This window comes from Balaenoptera acutorostrata, chromosome 9 (genome assembly GCF_949987535.1).
Source record: "Balaenoptera acutorostrata chromosome 9, mBalAcu1.1, whole genome shotgun sequence".
NCBI lineage: Eukaryota > Metazoa > Chordata > Mammalia > Artiodactyla > Balaenopteridae > Balaenoptera > Balaenoptera acutorostrata.
The window spans coordinates 11,561,783-11,581,298 of record NC_080072.1 but is presented as its reverse complement, the minus strand read 5'-3'; the positions used below and the strand labels follow the sequence as shown (position 1 = coordinate 11,581,298).

Genomic DNA, 19,516 nt, shown 5'->3' with positions numbered 1-19,516 from the left:
AGCAGGTGTGTGTTCCTTCTGAAGGCTCAAGGGGAGAATCCATTTTCTCGCTTTTCCCAGCTACTACAAGCCACCTGCATTCTTTGGTTTGGGGACCCTTCCTAGCATCACTCAAACCTCTTGCTTCTGTTGTCACTGACTCTGAACCTCTGGCCTCCCTCTTATAAATACCCTTGTTGATTACATTAGGCCCATAGAATAATCCAGGATTATCTCCCCATCTCCAGATCCTTCACCACACGTCCAAAGTTCCTTTCACTGTGTAAAGTGTGGATATATTTGGGGGCAGGGGGGCGTTATTCAACCTACCACATCCTCATTTTACCAAATGAAGACTCTGAGCTTAGAGAGGTCAAATAATTTTCCCAAGGTCACAGAGCTAGTGACAGCTAGAGCTGAAGTTCAAAATAAGAGCAGAACACGTGTACAGTCCAATACCACAACCCTATATCCCACCCTGATGATGTACCTGCTGTTCTGCACAGTGGCCCTTCCAGTTCACTGGGATAGTGGAAAAATAAAGAACACCCTATGACTACCTTCGTTTATCAATTATTTGTGTGCTGAAAACTTGACAATAAGTCAAAGATCCAAAAACTGAGCCATTTAAAATGTATAAAGGGGAAGACAGCCACTTGCAGAATGGTAGAGTAAGAACTTCCATGTATCAGCTCCCCAGTAAGATCAACAAGAACACACTAACAAAAGTGATCAGAATCAACTTTTTCATAACTCTGGAAATTAACCAAAGGCTTACAATACTCCAAGAAACATTTATTCAAGAAAAATGGCTGAATCTCAGTAAGCAAAATGAGCTTTGTGGCATTTTAACCTGCCCCATTCCTATCCTTCTCTCCCCAGCTCAGCAGTAGCCTTGAAAACTGGCAGCCTCACAGTCACGGCAGCCGTGAACACCAGCAAGCAGTCTAGCAAACACTGCAGGGAGTGGAACAGTGTGAAGCTCCCAAAGCCCAGCTCCAAAGTACTGTCACTGTCTGACCTACCTGGTGGCTCCCTGTAAACGCCCACTCGAATGAAGATAATCTTCATTTGATCTGACTCAGCACCCGCTCACCTCAGCCTTTCTCCTGGGCCAAGTATCAAAACAATCGTGGCAATTATTTAACACAACAGCTGCCAGAGGTGGTGATAACAGCTGGAGCACTTGAAGAAATAATGCCCCCAAATTCCCCAGATTTAACAAAAAACACTAATCTCCACTTCCAAGAAGTCCAATGAATGCCAAGTAGGATCAACGCAAAGAGCACCACACTGAAACCGATCATAATCAAACCAGAAAGACAAAGACAAAGAGAGAATCCTGAAAGCAGTAAGACAGAAGTGATGCATCATACACAAGCGATCCTCAGAAACCATGAAGGCCAGAAGGCAGTCGGATGACGTATTCAAAATGCTGAAAGAAAAAGACCATCAAACCCAGAATTCTATGTCCAGCAAAATTATCCTTCATAAACATGGAGAACGAAGACATTCCCAGAAAAACAAAAACTGAAAGAATTCCTAGCTAGCAGATCTGCTCTTCAAGAAATGCTAAAGGAAGTCCTTCAGGCTGAAATGAAAGGACACTAGGCAGTAACTTAAATCTACCTTAAGAAATTACGAGACCAGTAAAGGTAACAGCAATTAGACTATATAAAAGACAGCATAAATGTATTTTTTGCTTATAACTTTTTTCTCCTATATGATGTAAAAGACAACTACATAAAGCCAACAGTTACAAAACAATGTTGATGGAATTATAATGTAGAAAAATAATTTGTATGAAAATAGAAGCCCAAAGGAGGGAAAAGGTAATAGATCCATATAAGTGCAAAGTTTTTATATCCTGTTGAAATTCAGCTGGTATTAATCTGAACTAGATTATTAGAAGGTGTTAATTTTAATACCCAGGATAACCACCACAAAAATACCTTTAAAAAATATAGTAAAAGAAATAACAAGGGAATTAAAATGGTAAACTAGAAAAATATCTATTTAACACAAAAGAAGGAACTAACGGAGGAGCAGAGGAGGAACAAAAAGGACATAAGATGTACAGAAACAAAATACCAAAATGGCAGATGTAAATCCTAACTGATCAGTAATTATAATAAATATAAATGGATTAATCACTCTAATCAAAAAGTAGAAATTGGAAAAACGGATCAAATACATAAGGAGGACTTTCTGACTAAAGTGCTGCTGGGCAAATTCAAGGTGCATGGAGCCCAGCAGTGTCACTGACACAGAGATCAACAGGCTGAGTGGCTGTTTCATTCATAATATCAAATTGTGATTCTTCTTGGGTTCGAGAACTCCAAACTATAAAATAATCCTCTATTTAAATGTATCTCTTTAAACTTGAAGCTACCACTCAATTCCAAAATGACTGGATGAGCAAACTCATATTTATCCTCTACTGCAGTCTTCATAATTTTGCAAACTTCAATTATATTTCCTAGAAGCATTCTTTTTTCCAGATTGCAAGAATTCTAACCTTTTCAGTCTATTTTACTGGAAGACTCAGACTCCCTTCCACCACCTCAAAAAACCATCCATCTGCCTACTCACTCAACACCCCTGTCCATTTGTCTTTCTTCAATGACATCTCTTGGCTTAACAATTTACCCTCTGAGAGTTGAACACCACTGAAAATGGATCAAACCCATGTCCCCTGCGTTAGCAGGCGGATTCTTAACCACTGCACCACCTGGGAAGTCCCACTATGTCAATTCTTGTTCAATCTCCCTACAAAGGTTGGGATCTTAGTTTTGTTCACTGACATTTCCCGAGCACCTTAGAACCATACCTAGTATGTGGTAGATATACTCAGTATCTAATAGATGGGGTGACTTAAGATAATACATCCTGATGAATCCTTAAACAACCAAAGGAATGAAATCCTATCAAAGATTTTTTTAACTCTAAAAAATTAGATATACCACTTATATCATGTTCCTATAGCTATTTACCCCTCAAAGAATTCTAGATTAGTCAAATTACAGAGAAAATGTACAGCACATCGCTGGTAATTTAGGTTTACTGCCATTTTTAAAATGTATATAACCTTCCTTAGAATTAAATACATATAACCCATCCCTTTAGCAATCCTCAGGGGGCCTCTGAAACTCTTCTCCATGGATGAAAGTTATACTGCAATATGACCACTGACACCCTAGTTCTGCAGATTAGGTGTGAACATCTCAGGTGTTTACTACTCTTAACCTAACACACTTCGGAAACTATCAGCTTCAAAGACAGTTAAGCAATTAGAAGCTTTTCAAAGGTTCTCAGTAAAGATCAAGACCAAAATCACTTAGTCTCCTTTTCATCTAAGGGCCTCTTGCATGTTAACCACGAAGCAACAGAGTTAACATTTCAGTTTCTTGTCTTTTAATATGTTACAAACATCCCTGGATTTTTTTCTGGCTAATTTCTAGTTTGCACTGTACCTGCTACGTTGTGTGTTTCTGAGAGAAAGGGGGATTTATTAAAGCAGAAGACTGTACTGCAATAACCCAGCACTGCAGCTCTGCCACATGAAAGACTAGAACCAGGAAATGGAAAGCCATCGAGAGCTCAGGCAGTTACTATCAGCTCTGTCTCTAGGGAGCTACTTGCTTTCTCTCTACCTGCTTTGTGTTTCTTTTTCTGCAGACCAACATTCACTCTTCAGTACACACATGGCCAAAGGTGGCTGGCTCTAGTTCAAAAGAGCATCAAGAATCTACTACCCTTTCTGAATAATCTCATTTCCCCTAAAGTACAGACACACAAACACTGCATGCTAGGATTCCTATTCCCAGGTCTGATCTTTTTGATCTCGGTGCAAAATTAACTTGTAATCCAATAAGATCTTTTAAAATAAAGTTTCATTTTACCTGGAGTTCAGCTGTTACATAAATGATACCTAACCCCTCCGGTGGAGGAAGAGAGAGGGGAGAAAGGAGAGGAGGAGGAGGAGGGGCTACCCAGGAAACCTAACCTTGCAGTCACAAGAGTTCTGATCTATAGAGAGAATCTGATTGCTAGGGTAATGGGGTAAACAACACCAACTAAAAGATAGAATTTTTAAAATGCATGCTAAAATGTGTATTCTAAAATAGTACTTAAAGATGCATTAAATATAGCTAAGAAGACAAAGAACTTATGACCAGATGGGTCCTTCAAGAGTCTCACACCCCCTCACCCACCCAGCAGCTGAGAAGTTAAATGACCTGCACAAAGCTAGCTCATAAGGTTCAGTGCCTGAATCAGACCTCCAGGTTCCTGACTACTGAACCAGTAACCTCCTCCATCCTGCCAGAAAAGCTTTCCTTCCTGGAGCACAAATTCTTACAAAGATGGTGGCCTTACCAAGGGGCATAATGGAGAGGTATTTGCCTCGAAACTTGCTGGTGATTTTGATTTCCTGACGCAATGTCCAGCCATTTTTGGACTCAGCGTGGTGTGCAGCCGCAGGGGGATGATGACTCACCTTGAAGAAATCAGTGGTTCAAGTTAGAAGGAAGAAAGGAGAAAAAAAAGATACTGCCTGTTCACTGGCGATAAACACCCCAAATTCACACTTGACATGTCTACACCCATAGCAGTAGATGAATACCAGGGCCTCCAGTGTTGAAGTCCTGAAGGAAAAGAAGGCAGTTTGGGATGACGGGGTCTGGAATTTCTGCAAACGTGAACACCCAGGGGTAGCAACCAAAAAAAATCATCCCTTCCTTCAAAAAGGCAACGTGTCACAGTCCTGAGGCTCCTTTACCTGCTCACAGAGGGATCGGTAGCCATTCTCCTCTAATCGGTCTAGCTCAAAGGTCTCCCCAAGGAGTGGGTTGAATGGCTTGCTGGTACGGAAGACAGTAGTGGAGTAGGAGGACACGGTGAAAGCTGCAACATAACAGAGCTGTTCTAGAGAGTTCTCACACTTTGCAGCTCGGTCTAACAGCTCATGGTATTCCAGATCTTCAGTAAGGCGCTGAAGCATGGATAAGGGCTCATTAAAGTTTACCTGTCAGGAAAAGAGCAGATATAAAAACTTTGTCCACACATCCAAATGAGACAATTTCTTTCTTTTTTTTTCTTTTTGCGGTCGGAGGGAGACACATACCAAGACGTCAAGATGAAAAAGCAAATCACTGGGAAAAGAAGAGGCCTTTACTCAGCAGAGCAACTCCAAGATCTAGCCTGAAAGCAGCCCATTCTCCTTGGTCAACTGTTCATGTCAATGAGTGGTGGAAATCTCCATTTTCATTTATTTCACTAACTGGAAGCACTCTGAGATGGGAACCATGCCTCCTCTGCTCACCACTGCATATCCAAGAGCCACTGATGCGTGGCCCATGAGAGACTGTCATCAAATAGGTATTGAATGAATGAATAAAAGGGGAAATGGACTTCAGCACAAGTATACGCAGAGAAGAAGTTAGGTATTTAACATTTTTGAGGGAGGAGAGAAAGGGTAGTAGATTCTAAGTGCAGTCGTGTCCTGACTAGTGGACAAAACATTACAGCAGTTAGCTTCACTCCCAGACTAGACCATCACCGAGTCTCAGGTCAGTTCTACATCAGGCCAGGATTCTGCTTTCTTCTCTGAGGCTGGACAGTTGCGTTTCTGCACCTGGAGTATTCATGCTGGGGGCTAAGAGAGGGCTCTGAGTGCTTCTACCTTTCAAGTTTTAGAGCCAACTTAGGGCACTCAGCCACAGGATGAAGCAAGTGTGTGTCTGTGTACCTCTGTCGGGCAGAAGATGTCCATTCATGCCACAAATATTTATTGAGCCCTCATGTGTGCCAGACCCTGTACAACTCAGCGGGTACAGAGAAGTGAACAAAACAGACATTGTCCCCTCATCCCCCAAAGAATTAGCTTCTAAGTTGACTGGAATTTATGATGACTTTCCTACTTTAAAAAATTACTATAAAAAGAGGTTAGGTTCCCAGGCTAGTCCATAAAGCTTATTTAACCAGCAATACAGCTAAATAAGCCTGAATATCACTAGCCTGAGTTGAGTCCAAAGAAGAGAGGAAGGAAGAAAAAAAATGTCCTTTGTATTGAATGGAGCTGACCTAACGCAAAATTTCAGTTAATAAAACAACACTTTTCTTTCCTACAGTCCTACCTCTTTTTCTTTTTTTGCATTTTTATCCAGCTTCCTACCCCCAATCTCTGACTCACATACTACCTTCATGCTTACTGTCTTCCCAATTATGAAACATCTTGTAATTTCCACTATAACAAACTTTGGAAACAAAGTATAAAGGAAAACATCTACTTGAAATACCATCACCCAAAGATAACCACTGTTAATAGTTTCATATTTGTTTCTATGCATTTATACATTAAAAAATATATATATACTAGAGCCTGCTTTTTCTGAGAAATATACTAAGCATTTCTCTGTGAAAATTTCCCAACGGGGAAGCAGGATCTACCCTGCCTCAACTAAAAACAGTGTACCACACTCCAAAGCCATGCTGTCCGCACAGAGAAAAGCATTATGATAAGAAAAATGCACACCGAGGGGAAATGGATGGACAGAACTCAAATCCTCAAGCGTCTTTTTAAAAGACGGTACTTATTAACTATGCCAACAAAATCCCTCCGTGGCAGAACTGCAGGCAACACGCAGTAGTAACATTTCCATACGTTTCGAGGAAAATGGGACAGGTGATGTGCTCCGCCGGTGGCTACAGGACAGATGAGCACCACCTGGGCCTAGAATCAGTCTGTCCTTACTTAGCCCATCACCGCTTGTCACATACACACACAGCCCTGCCCCCCAACAGCTGTTCCAGGAACCACAGTTTCTCTGAAGTGCCAAGCTTTTTATACTGGTCATTTTATCCCTCAGAGGGCTAACAGGGAAACAAACCAATCTGAGAATTTACAGTGGAAAGAAGCAGGGCATTAGTTATACGGCTGATGGAAAGCTGGGTAGCATAAAATGACAGCCTAGAGATTAGCAGCAGCAGCAGGAAGCCGTAACTGTTGACAGGCAGGAGGAGCAAAGCGCAGCAGTGGTATTGCTGCAGCACAGAGGCCGGAGGCGTGCGCAGAAACTAAAACCTCAGGGGGGCCTGTCCAGTGGAAACTAGAGCCACACAGCCGCTGCCAGAGCATTGCCCGAGAGAATGTAGCCGGGGCGGGGAGTACCCTGGGGTTTCTCCCTTCCTCCCGCTCCAAACTCCTTCTGGTGCCTCGCACTGGTGGAGCCCAGCCAGAGCCAGCAGACATGGAAGCCTGAGAAATAGAGCTTGGAGGGATCAGCTTTCCTGTGACACAGCACAGAGCAGGGGAAGGGTGAGGACTAGATCCACAGGCCAGCAGGTACAGGACTGCACGTTCCTCGTAACAATGTCAACAAGGAACTAATGGTAAAGTAGGACAGAGAGGACACCTGGACTCAGAACCTATCTCTAAGCAGGAACTGCATTTCTGAGGCTGCAATGACTTGCCTTTCCAGCCTGCCTCTCCACCACTTCCTTCAAGGCACTAGGCAAAGAAGCGGGGCTTCTTTTCAGGCCCCTAGTCAACCACTTATTTTATGCTTCTCCAGTGTGCTTACTCACGGCCTTTCCCTGTCTGGTGGTCAACATTTTTCTAACAGAAATCCCATGCACTCACATACAAATCTATTTGTTTTCCAAGACTCCGTTAATTAATTACTTTAACATTTGCTGAATGGTACATATGTGCCAGGCACTGGCTAAGCATCCAGGATATAAAGAGCAGTCTCTGCCCGTGAAGAACAGTCTATGGAGAGGCAGAAACCACTCACTGGTCCATAAGCCCCAAGAGGCTACGAGAATGCTGTCTGTATGCTGTGCAACCGGCTATGGGCAGAGCCTGTAGCCATCCCCCACTCTCCATTCTTCCCTTCTTCTACAAGTAGTTGAATCCCCAATTTTTAACTAGGTCATGCCACCAAGAATAGAAGTCTTCATTTCTAGTCTCCTCTCCAGCTAGCTGAGGCCAGATAACTAAGTTCTGGCCAAAGAGACTGAAGGGAAAATGGTTCATGAAATTTCCAGGAAGCACCCTTAAAAGGCAGGACACGCCCTTCTCCTCTTTCCCTCTTCCTGCTGACTGGAACGCGATCCTGACGGCCCGAGTTGGAGCAGACACTTAACACCTAGGAACTGAGGCCACAGGCAGCAGAACAACAGGACAGAAAGGAGCCTGGTCATGACAGTGTGGAGTATCGTACCAGCCCTGGACCACCTACTTCTGGACTTTAACGTGATAATGAGTTAAGCTAATATTTGTTGGCCAACTTTTTCTGTGAAAGGTTAGATAGTAAATATTTAGGCTTCAAGGGCCATATGGCCTCTGTCACACCTACTCAACATTGCTGTTCTAGGATGAAAGCAGCCACAGACAATCTGTAAATGAATGAGCATTTACTGTGTTCCAATAAACTTCATGGACACTAACATCTAAATTGCATATAATTTTCACATCACAAAATAATATCCTTTTGATATTTTTCAACCATTTAAAAACATAAAAACTATGCTTAGGTTGTAGGCTGTATAGATGGCAGCCAGATTTGGCCCCAGGGCCACAGTTTGCTGACCCCTGGTCTAAACCAACGTATTTTGGATTCTTTAAATTGAACCTATACCTGATACACTGATACAATGCCAGGCAGCTAGGCAGTCATTAAACTCCTGGGGAGTGAACCAGCAAGTTAAACCCACTGCCCAGAAATACAGTGGCACTTGTCGGAACACAGGGAAGAGATGGCTCACCCTGACCAGATGCATGGGTGAAGGTCTGCTGAAAGAGACGACACCATAGTCGAATCCTGAAAAAAAGGGTATCAGCCAGGGCGAAAGAAAAGTGGCATAGGTGCGTGGGAAGCTGATCAAAGTTTGGGCAGAAAGAGCAGTGTGTGCAAATGCCCTGGGGGGGGGGGGGGGGAAGATGCCGGTGAGTCCCTGAAGGTAACTCCCAAAGACCAGAACACAGCATGTGTACGGGTGGAGCCTTGTCCTCGGGGAGGAAGTATCAAGCCCACTAAGGGATCGGGACTACTCTCAAGGCAGTAAGGAGCTAGTAAAGGATGTTAAGCTAAGGAATGACATGACTACACTTGCAATATTAAAAAGATCCCTTTTCAAAACAGTGTGGACAGATTGGAGGAGGGCATGACAGGAGGCAGGGAGGTCAGTCCAAACACCTCCTTCACCAGGGAGATGGTCCACAGCTTCCTGGTTGGAATGAATTGGTTCTGCTTTTGTCTCCCCAAACCTTTGTAAGCACAGTACTTCCCATCATAGAAAGGAATATTTTCTACCTGTTTTCATGTCTGTCTCTTGAACTACATGCTTCTTGAAAACAGAAACGATGCTGAATTTATCTTTGCAGGTCCTCAGCACATCTGGCATAGGAATTTGCTCATAAATAACCGTTACTGAACAAATGCATCTGATCCTAGGTGATTTGGAAACATACCAGATCCCTAGCGAAAATTGAAGCAGCTAGTTTTAAGGGATCGTTTATGACTGTAAGGGTAACAAGGACCATGCCACAAACTGCCACAGGAGTGGGCGGAGGCTGTCCCGGCAGCACCCTTCTGACCGGGGCCTGAGAGGCCTTCCGGGCGGAGCCTGGTCGTGCAAGACCCTCACCGGCATGGGGATCTTGGAGAGTTCTTTTCCGATGCAGTTCTTCATGATGCTCCACAAATTGAGACTGTAGTTTGGCTTGTATGGTATCCGCGTTCTCTTTTCCTTCTTGGTCTCTTCCAGCTGATGCTTGTACTAAGTGCAGAAACAAAGCCATTCAATCACCCACAAAGAACAGAAAACCCAGTATTTATAAGCTTCCCTTCCCCCATGCTAAAATTAAAAAAAAAAAAAAATCAGCATTTTCTGTTTCTCTTAGTAATTTATAAGCAAATCCTTGGGAATGACACCTAAGTCCCTCAGTCTTGGTAATTCCCAAATAAGACTTACCTGTTCATCAAGGCTGATGTCACTGCTGGTTCCGCTGATGTTGCTGCCAGTACGTCTACACAGATGGGAAGCGTATGAGAATTAGCATAAACGTCAGAACTAGAGTTTGGTCCTCACCATGTCTTTACAAAGCAGAATGCTAAGGACACTGCACAGACTTATCGATGAGTGATCAAACGACGACACTTAGAAAACAGTACGTATGAATAAATATCTCTGAGAACTTGTTCATGTAAAAACGCTGACAGTCTTCCACTTACGTAAGGAAAAGAGTCCATATCTTAGTAAACAACTATGACACTCCCACTGAAACATTTCTAACCTTTCCATGGCCAGATATGCTCATCTTGCGGGGAGTGGGAATCAAGAATGACTTACTTGTGGCCCAAATTTTCAGGCACGGTGATGATCTCAGGAGCATCAAAGAACTCATTCTCATCATCCTCATCACTCACGTCTCCTTTGCCAGAGCAGCACTGACCTACAAGGGGGAAAGCCGCGTTTGTTTCCTTTGGCTGCATTGACCAAAACCTGGCACAGCTGGAGCTTTCAAATATTAACCACAGAGTAACAAATGGTAGAAAGCAATGGGGAAGTCAGAAGAAATAAAGGGCTCGAATCCCATCTCACATGAGTCGCTGATTCTGGAGAATCTGGAGCTCTCTCTATCAGCTGCAGAAAAGCATCTGGCTTGGATGAGAACAGGCCATCCAAGAGCCAAGCAAGCAGCTCACCTTTACCAGACCCAGCGCTGCCAGGGGCGTTTGCCGGCAGCACCGTGGCTCCGCGGAAGGCTCTCTCCAGGTGATTGTGCTGCTTTGCTAGCTGCTCAAGGGTCTCCTCCAGGCGGATGCGCTGGTCCCTTTCATACTGCAGGGACTTCTGCCACTTTTTGCTGTGGGTCTGCGCTAACACAAGGAAATCTCTGCAGGCCTGTATGGAGAAAGAGCTGATATAGGTCACCTCAACTCAGCTAGTCACAGATTCCCCTCAGGCCTCTGTAAGCCCAGTAAGTAACCTTATTCTGGGAACGTGAACTAGCAAATTACAATGAAAGGCCTTCCCTGTTATTCCACAGTATCAGGGACAGCCAGCTCCATGATACAATCAAGGTCAACTCCAGAAAAAAAAAATTGAATGTGGTTGTCACAGTTCTTTCATATTTTCCTGGTCATGAGGACCAAACAAATGCCAAGTGAGCAACAAACCTAGACAAAGTATTTGTGCAACATCACAAAGGGCAGCTATGTGAACCGCTCCAAAGAAGAAACCTACTGACTAAAAGGTGAGGAAAAGCATGAGATAAGCATGTATTGCTTTCAATACATTCTCAACTGAACTCAAGTCACCTAAAACTGAGGAATTCAGACACTGAGAACAGAGAGTCTGCACTGAATTAAACCAAATATGGGGAAATTTAATTGGTTTTTATTTTGGTCACGAAGATAATAACTGATCTTAAAAATTAGAAGCCTACCTGAGGAATCGAAGAAGAGATCTAGAGACAGACAAAACACAAACCTGACCATATTAGTCCCTTCACTGGCTCCCCATCGACATTAGGACCAAATCCTAACTATTGGTTATGGACATAAATGGCCCTTGTATCCTCCTGTCCAGGCAGCTGGACCCACCCTGAACCGCTCGCCCTTTCTCAGACATGCAGATTTCTTTCAGGCCTGCCCATCGGAGAACGTGCTATTTGCTTGGCCTAGAATGCCTTCCTACCCCCTTTCTCTGCTTGGCCAAGTCCTCTTCATTCTTTAGGATCTACGGCAAATGTTACTTCTTCTGTGACACTGCCCCCCCAACCCCCATCTCATAAGTAGCCAGTCTCTCCTCTACTTTCCACAGCACTTTGCACATATTTCTATTTTACACCATCCACAGCAGTATCGTGACTTTCTCTCCAGATGGATTATGAGCCACTTGAAGACACCATTTATAGCTTATTCACATACTTATCTCCAGCTCCTAACTTAGCTGCTTTGTACATAGTGGGAGCCTGGTACAGTTTGCTTAATAAATAAATGAAGGAAGGGAGCAATGTAAGCTTAAAAGTCTATAACCTGTTAAAGAGAAACTAAAAGGTAAACAGAACATCTACTCCCATGGTTTCAACCTTTGCCTATGGGCTGATGCCTACTAACTAAGTAATTCCAGCTCTGCGCTCAGGGAGCTGCAGACCAGACTATCCAACTGCCTGCTCAATGGCTCAAAGTAATCTCAGAATCAGTGGGTCCCATATTGAACTCACCATGTTCCCTTTCTGACTCTGCATCTCCATCCCAAGAACAGTTCCAGGGCCCTTCCACCTGCCCAAGCCAGAAAACTAAAAGGCATCCTTGATTTTTAGTTTTCTTCCCTCCCCACATCCAATGATCAAATCCTGATTTTTCTTCGATATTTCTGGAATCTGTACATTTCTTTCCATCCTGCACACTCAGAAGCAGTACAGAGGACATACTCTGGAATTGTCACAGCTCCCTCCTACTATCTAACTACGGAATTTTTAGCAAGTTACTTAACCTCATGGTGCCTCATCTTCCTCACCTGTAAACAAAGAGTGACAACAGTAGCTATCTCAAAAGTTGTTGCTTAACATGTAAAGCACTTAGACCGGGCTCACAGTAATCATTCAATAAGGTGTTAGCTATTAGAGTTAAGCCTGCATCAAAATCGGTCTTATCCTCTTCTAATCCACTACTACCAAGCCCATTTAGTAGGATCTGCACACAGCCCCCCACCCCCCATACTTAACTCCTCTTCAGCCTTATCTCTAGCTACTTCCTTGCTTGGCTAACAGTCAATTGCAAGTGGTTCCCAGACTCTGGGAGAGAGGGGGGGATCCACACACACCACACCTGGATCAACTCTCCTCCCTCACTTCCTTTGAAGAACAGGGGTCATAACTCAAAGTCAGTGAGAGAAGATTATATGCCAGGCACTTTACTGAACACTCGACACCCATTAGCTAATAAAAGCCTCTCCACACCCTGAGAGCAGCTACTAGGATCATCACCATTTACAGAAAAGGAACTGGGGTCACCGAGGAACTAGGGTGCCCCAGGTTACAGAGATGGTTAACTGGGGCAGTTGGACTTCAGGACCCCAAACTCTTTGTTGCTTTTTTTTCATAAGAAGACTCTCTCGGGTCTTTCAGAATTTATCTGAGGTGTTAACTTCTCAGATCCTCCTGGTCTGAGCTAGACACTCCCGCGGTTCTACAGCACAGCAGCCTGTGCTCACATCCCTTCTGGCACGCAGCACACTCCATAATGATCTGTTCACTTCTCACGCCCCTCACTGGACAGTAATCTCCCTGAGGGCAGGGACCACAGCCACAGTAGTTTTATATCCCCAGCACAGTGCCTAGAACACAGAAGGTGCTCAACAGGTGTTCACTGCATTAGCAAATGCATACACTAACAGTGTCAAATGCACTCCCCTGCTTAGATTCACTCTAATAATAAGAAAAGCTATATCCTAAGCAAGCAAGCAACTGAGTGAAATGAGTGCATTCTTCCTTTGCTATAATACTCACTGCCTGTTTAGAGATGTGCTGTGCTAGCATGTCAGTTTTAAGGCCTTGCCATCATCCCCTAAAAGGTACAAAGGAAACAACACAGGGCTAAAAAATGCATTTCCTGCAGTAACTGGCTATAAAAGGGGCAAAGACAGTGCACCCAGGGAGAACAGAATGAGAACTGACACAAACTCTGGATACCTAGAACTCAGGGAAAAAGAACTGTCCCCAGGAACAAAGATAAGCATATTTTCAAGAGAAAAGTCCAAAATAAAGTTCCAGTTTTATGAGACATTTTTAAATCGAGAGGTGTTTTACGTAGCACATATTTCCTATCAGAGTAGGAAAAGAATTGTCATGGAGCAGGGTGTTCACCTGACATGGATAAAAGGTAACAGATGGTTGTGCCCTGAGCTGTTCTATTTCAAAAGTGTACTTATTTACTATTGATTAAATGACCTGTATGATTTATGAGGTCTTCCTGATCACAGGAGGACCAGAAAAACAGGCACACAGGCACCAAGAAGTACGGGAGTTTGGAAAGAGAGCACACGACCAAACATCAGAAACACAAGCGCCAGTGCTGGTCTGCAGAATGGTGCTGGGAGACACTGATCTGCCTGCAGTCCTTAAGAGGACAAAATAATTTCTCTCCTCTACTTTGTGGGAGTCGGAGCACTGAGGAGTGTTCAACGCTTCAGAAAATGACACGAAAGTAAAAGTTACTACAACTTTCTATTAAGAAACAAAGGGGTTTTAAATGCGAAAAACCAAAATTTCCCTTGGTCATAGGAAAAGACCTTCGATCTCTAAGAGCCACGTGAACACAAGTTCTAAGCAGATGCCTTATTATCACTCCTCAAACAAGGAAAAATCTGACCCTAGTGAAGTAAGTTCATCCCATTTAATTAGATAGGAAAACAAAAACAAAAACGAAACCACCACGTGCAGAAGCCCTTTCTCACGTGCCTCATGAACTATCCTCCCATGCTCCTATGTGGAAGCTGACTAAAATAAGCTGCCGGGTGAGGATCAGCCACCAGCAGGGGAGAAAGAGCGCTGTTTAAACTGTGCGCTCATTCCACACCTATCACCCAGTATCGGACACACATCACCAACGCCAGTGGCACTCTGGGTTTACCTGGAGCCCTGCACCCAAGCAGCCAAAGCATTCCCTAAACCAACGACAGCACCCGAGCCAGGAGTCATAAGGAGGCAGAAGCACTGGCCCCTTCTTTTGAAAAGAAAAGTACCCAAGGTTGAATATTTTGTCTTATCACCCAGAATTACACCCAGAACCGACAAATCCAAGACTAAAGATGTGACTAACCAGGATTACAAGGTTCTCTCTAGTACTTAATCCAGCCCCCACTTACCACACTGTAGGCCAGGGCGCGTTAGCAAAGTAGGGGTCAGACTCCAACCAAAATCTCAAGGAACATGGAAGTGGAAAGGGCCCATGAAGACCTTTTAGTTCCAATAGATAAAGTTAGAGAAAAATAAATAGATAGGTAGATAGATAGACAGACAGACAGATAGATAGATAGATAGAAAGAACCACAACCCAGAGAGGTGAAGGGACTCAACTAACGTCACCATCAGATGCCCTGCTGGTGGCAGACGCAGGGCTGGAGCAGTGTCCTCCTGCCATTCAAGCAGAGCAGGAAAGTCATTCCATCTGTGCACCCTGTTCCATTTCATGCAACAAAAAAAATGTAACTCAAATCCCTTGAACGATTAAGCCTGACCTAACGTCCTATGCTTTACCAACTACGATTTTCCAGCATTTGGGGAGAATTACATTTCAAAGAGGGAAAGAAGCAAAAAGCAAGGCAGACATGTGCGCGCTTACGTTGATCATGGCGTTGGACGTTATCCTGAAGAGCGTGGCCCGCTCGTTGACCTGTTTGATCTTCTCGTTGCTCTCGGCCGGCAGCCGCAGGGACTCCAGCTCGCTGAGCGAGCGCTGCAGTGCCGTGCCGTGCTTGGCGATCAGGTCGTTGCATGTGCTCAGGTCCTCCACTTTGCTGGACAGGGTCCGCAGCGTGTTCTGCAGCTCCGTCTTGTCGGTTTGTGAGACGGACTCTTCATCTCCTGACTCATCTGTACGGGCGGAAAGGTGAGTGATAGGACTCCAAGCCCAGGGCTGAGAGTCGGAACCCTACCCACTCTGCCCACAACCAAACCGACACTCCTCAGGCCGTGCGTTCTGACCGACTGAGAGCTCACCACTGCCAGATGACTCGCCTACAGCGTGGTCCACAGCCCACCTGTGTCACAAACACCTGGGGTACTACTACTTTTTCTTCCCGGGGCAGACAACAATAAGCATTTTTTCTGCTCATGCTTTTTTTTCCTCCTAGTTTTATTGACATATAATTGACATAGAGCACTGCTGTAAGTTTAAGGTGTACAGCATATACACCTTACTAATATTGTGAAATGATTAAAAGAAGTTAACCTCCACCATCTCATACAGATACAAAAAGAAGTTTCTTTTTTCCTTGTGATGAGACTTTTAGGATCTACTCTCTTAACAACTTCCAAATACACTGAACGGCAGTGTTAACTACAGTCATCATGTTGTATTTACATCCCCAGGACTTATTTATCTTATAACTGGAAGCTTGTACCTTTTTTTTTTAATCTGTTTTTTGTAACCTTTTTTTTTTTTTGGCTGTGTTGGGTCTTCGTTGCTGTGAGTGGGCTTTCTCTAATTGCGGTGAGCGGGGGCCACTCTTCATTGCGGTGCACAGGCTTCTCATTGTGGTGGCTTCTCTTGTTGCAGGGCACGGGGTCTAGGCGCACAGGCTTCAGTAGTTGCAGCACCTGGGCTCAGTAGTTGTGGCGCACAGGCTTAGTTGCTCCGTGGCATGTGGGATCTTCCCGGACCAGGGATTGATCCCGTGTCCCCTTCACTGGCAGGCGGATTCTTAACCACTGCGCCACCAGGGAAGTCCTTGGAAGCTTGTACTTTTTGACCACCCTCCTCCATCCCCTCATGTCCCAACCCTGGGGTTCTTCTTAAAGGTGCAGTCTCTGGCCCCACCCCCAGAAAAACTTTGATTTGGCTGGTGTGAGGCAAGGTCCAGGAATCTGTATTTCGAATAAGGTGTCTGGGTAATTGTGATGCACATTGAGGTTTGCGAACCAGTGACCTAGAGGATAGGATGGAGAAGCTAAATGGCTCTTGGGGCTGGGAATGAATTATTGAGCCTTTTAACCCTAGCTTGAGGGGCCCAATCCAGTCACACTGATTATTAGTGCAAATCCACTATCATCTGTTGGGTCATCAGTGGGCCTGTATGACATGGGTTGAGAACTGCAGTCTAGCTGCTCTCTGTAAACCATGTCCACATCATCAAAAGACTCATTAACTTATCTTTTTTTTAATTAATTAATTAATTAATTAATTAATTTTTGGTTGTGTTGGGTCTTTGTTTCTGTGCGAGGGCTTTCTCTAGTTGCGGCGAGCGGGGGCCACTCTTCATCGCGGTGCACGGGCCTCTCACTGTCGCGGCCTCTCTTGTTGCGGAGCACAGGCTCCAGACGCACAGGCTCAGTAGTTGTGGCTCACGAGCCTAGTCGCTCCGTGGCATGCGGGATCTTCCCAGACCAGGGCACGAACCCGTGTCCCCTGCACTGGCAGGCAGATTCTCAACCACTGCACCACCAGGGAAGCCCAACTTATCTTTTCTAAAGGATAACTCGGGAACTTCATGATGAGCTCATCTGACACTAAAGCCACCCCTGCACTGAAAGCTGTGCAAGGTCTTCTGTTAAATGACTTTCAAATAATAAGTCAAGCAGAGAGCTGTGTTGTGCCTCTTGCTATCAGTTTTGTCCTTAACACTTTGCAGCTGCAAAGTTCTTTTCCAGCAGCGTCACTTCCTTTGGGGGTGCTGAAATCAGCACTAAAATCAAAACAAAAGAAACAAGGAAGGACCTGCCCTATCTGTTAGGCAGACAGCAGGGCCAGAGTCAAAATATTCGCTGTTACCCGGAAACTAACAAAGCAGTAAACTTTCCTTTCATTGCTTAAGAGATAGTAAACACAGCACGGGAAAGAACAAGGGATAAGAAACACAAGAGATGAACAACCAGAAGTTAGCAGGTGAGCATCTTGGTCAGCTCTATGATGACCAAGCTCAGCATGACTAAACTATCAACATCTGCGGGGAAATCCTACCATTTTCCTCTAAGAAAAATCAAAACATAATTAGATTGTTCTTTTTAGTGAGACTATGGTAGCAAAATAAAGATTTTTCACAGAAAATATCACATATAATTATTATTTTTTTCATGTGCCTCAAGCATGAAACAGCTCTGGCCACCAACGCAGGCACCAAGCTGGGTTGAACAAAGGGCTGTACGCCCCTCTGCCCCAACTGATATAAGAGCAACACCACCCATCAGGTGTCTCTTTGCCCACTGCCAGGGGGTTTCACATATAATGTTTCTGGCAATCTACGAAGATTGCTGGTTTCAATTCCACCAGAAAAGAGTTAAGTAAGAAGATGCCAGGAGAAAAGAAAAAAGTCAGGACAGATCCAAAGTGTGAGTTGTAATAATCCTGACTGATCTATCAATAAAATAATTATTTCTCAAAATTTTAAGGTAGTCAGTTGGCATTAAAAGCCAAAAGGATAACTGATATGCTCCTAAGGCAGAGTTTCCCAACCTTAACAACGCTGACATTTTGGGCCAGCCACCTCTCTGCTGTGGGGCTGCCCTGTGCACTGGCAGGAGGTTAGCAGCGTCCCTGGCCTCTACTCCCTAGATGCCACCAGCACCGCCACTCCTCAGCCTTCGCCAAATGTCCCCTTTGGGGCAGAATTGCCCCCAGCTGAAAACCAGCACTCCAGGAGAAATTCTGCCGGATGAACAGAAGCCTGAGACATCCAGGAGACAGCTGATAATTAAATGACAATGACAATGAGGGACAAAATAAGATGTGTGCATAAGAGGGGCAAACAGAATGTTCCCCAGACACAATACTCTTTGCTCCCTACCTGACTCTGCCAGCATCTTCACAGCCTTGGCCTTGGCCAGCTCCAGGGCTGTGACCCAGCGCTGCCGCTCTACTTCCGAGCTCGCCTTCAGATGGTAGGTCTGAGCACCCCCGTTGGAAATGATGAAGTTGCAGGAGTCCTCCACCGTGATGTTGGCTGTGGCGAGGTTGATGGTACCACGGCAGGTATGTCTCATTTCTGCCTTTGACCTGCAATAACGAGCCAAAGACAAGCTAAGTAGAAAGCTGATGCGTGGTTTATCCTTCCTCACATTCCATTTCATAACTCTAAGCCTTTCGAAAATACAGCAGTCTTAGGAATTAGCCAGTTCTAATATTTCCCTCAAATGGCTCCCTAAAATTCAAAAAACAATCGGTAGGGATTTCCTTTCAGAGCCTATAAGATTTTATTGCTCTGCTGTCCCTCTCACCCTTAGCTTTTAAAAAATAGGCTTCACTGAAGGATAACTACATACAGTATTAATCCAGCAATTTTAAGAGTACAATTTAGTAAGTTCTGACAAATGTATACACTTGTGCTACCACCTCCACAATCAAGATGTAGAACATTTCCATCACCCCAGAAAGTTCCCTCATGCCCTTTTGCAGTCAGGAATTACCTTTTACTTAGCAAGATATAATTATGAAATAGTGCTTTATAAACTCATGCAACAAAATTCTGTATAATAATCTTATTCTCTAAGAATAGCTCCATTTTACACGTATTGAACAACCCATTCCCCCAACTATAACTCAGCCCAAATGAAATTCTCATACTACTCTTAACAACTATCTTGCAGACGTGTAAGGCACCCTTAGACGTTTAGAGTATTAAATACTGACTATAGCTCAAATGATATGAAATAGGAATAACTAGCTTTCTGTGGGAGTAAAGAAAGAATAATCATTAAAGAATCACCAGGTGGTATAATCTTTCCGGAATATATTCTTTCCTAGGGTCCACTGACCTCTATTGGTGGGAACTCCTAAGCCATCCTATTAATAGCTAGGAGAGATTCAGC

At 44.2% G+C, this 19,516-nt stretch overlaps 1 protein-coding gene and 1 non-coding gene across 2 annotated transcripts in view; both read right to left on the bottom strand.

Annotated features, from left to right (window-relative positions):
- The window catches only part of OSBP (oxysterol binding protein), a 33,161-nt gene that overhangs the window by 7,927 nt on the left and 5,718 nt on the right, over positions 1-19,516 (bottom strand). Inside the window, exons 2-9 of the mRNA XM_007196499.2 lie at positions 18,496-18,704; positions 15,336-15,586; positions 10,692-10,890; positions 10,336-10,438; positions 9,958-10,012; positions 9,631-9,762; positions 4,760-5,005; positions 4,357-4,477 (exon numbers count right to left, since the gene is read on the bottom strand). Of these exons, the coding sequence (XP_007196561.2) occupies positions 4,357-4,477; positions 4,760-5,005; positions 9,631-9,762; positions 9,958-10,012; positions 10,336-10,438; positions 10,692-10,890; positions 15,336-15,586; positions 18,496-18,704 (1,316 nt within the window). The remainder of the gene's footprint in view (positions 1-4,356; positions 4,478-4,759; positions 5,006-9,630; positions 9,763-9,957; positions 10,013-10,335; positions 10,439-10,691; positions 10,891-15,335; positions 15,587-18,495; positions 18,705-19,516) is intronic.
- LOC114235794 (small nucleolar RNA SNORA48) lies at positions 17,784-17,926 on the bottom strand. The gene has a single exon (XR_003621890.1). It is a non-coding gene; the product is annotated as a small nucleolar RNA SNORA48 (small nucleolar RNA).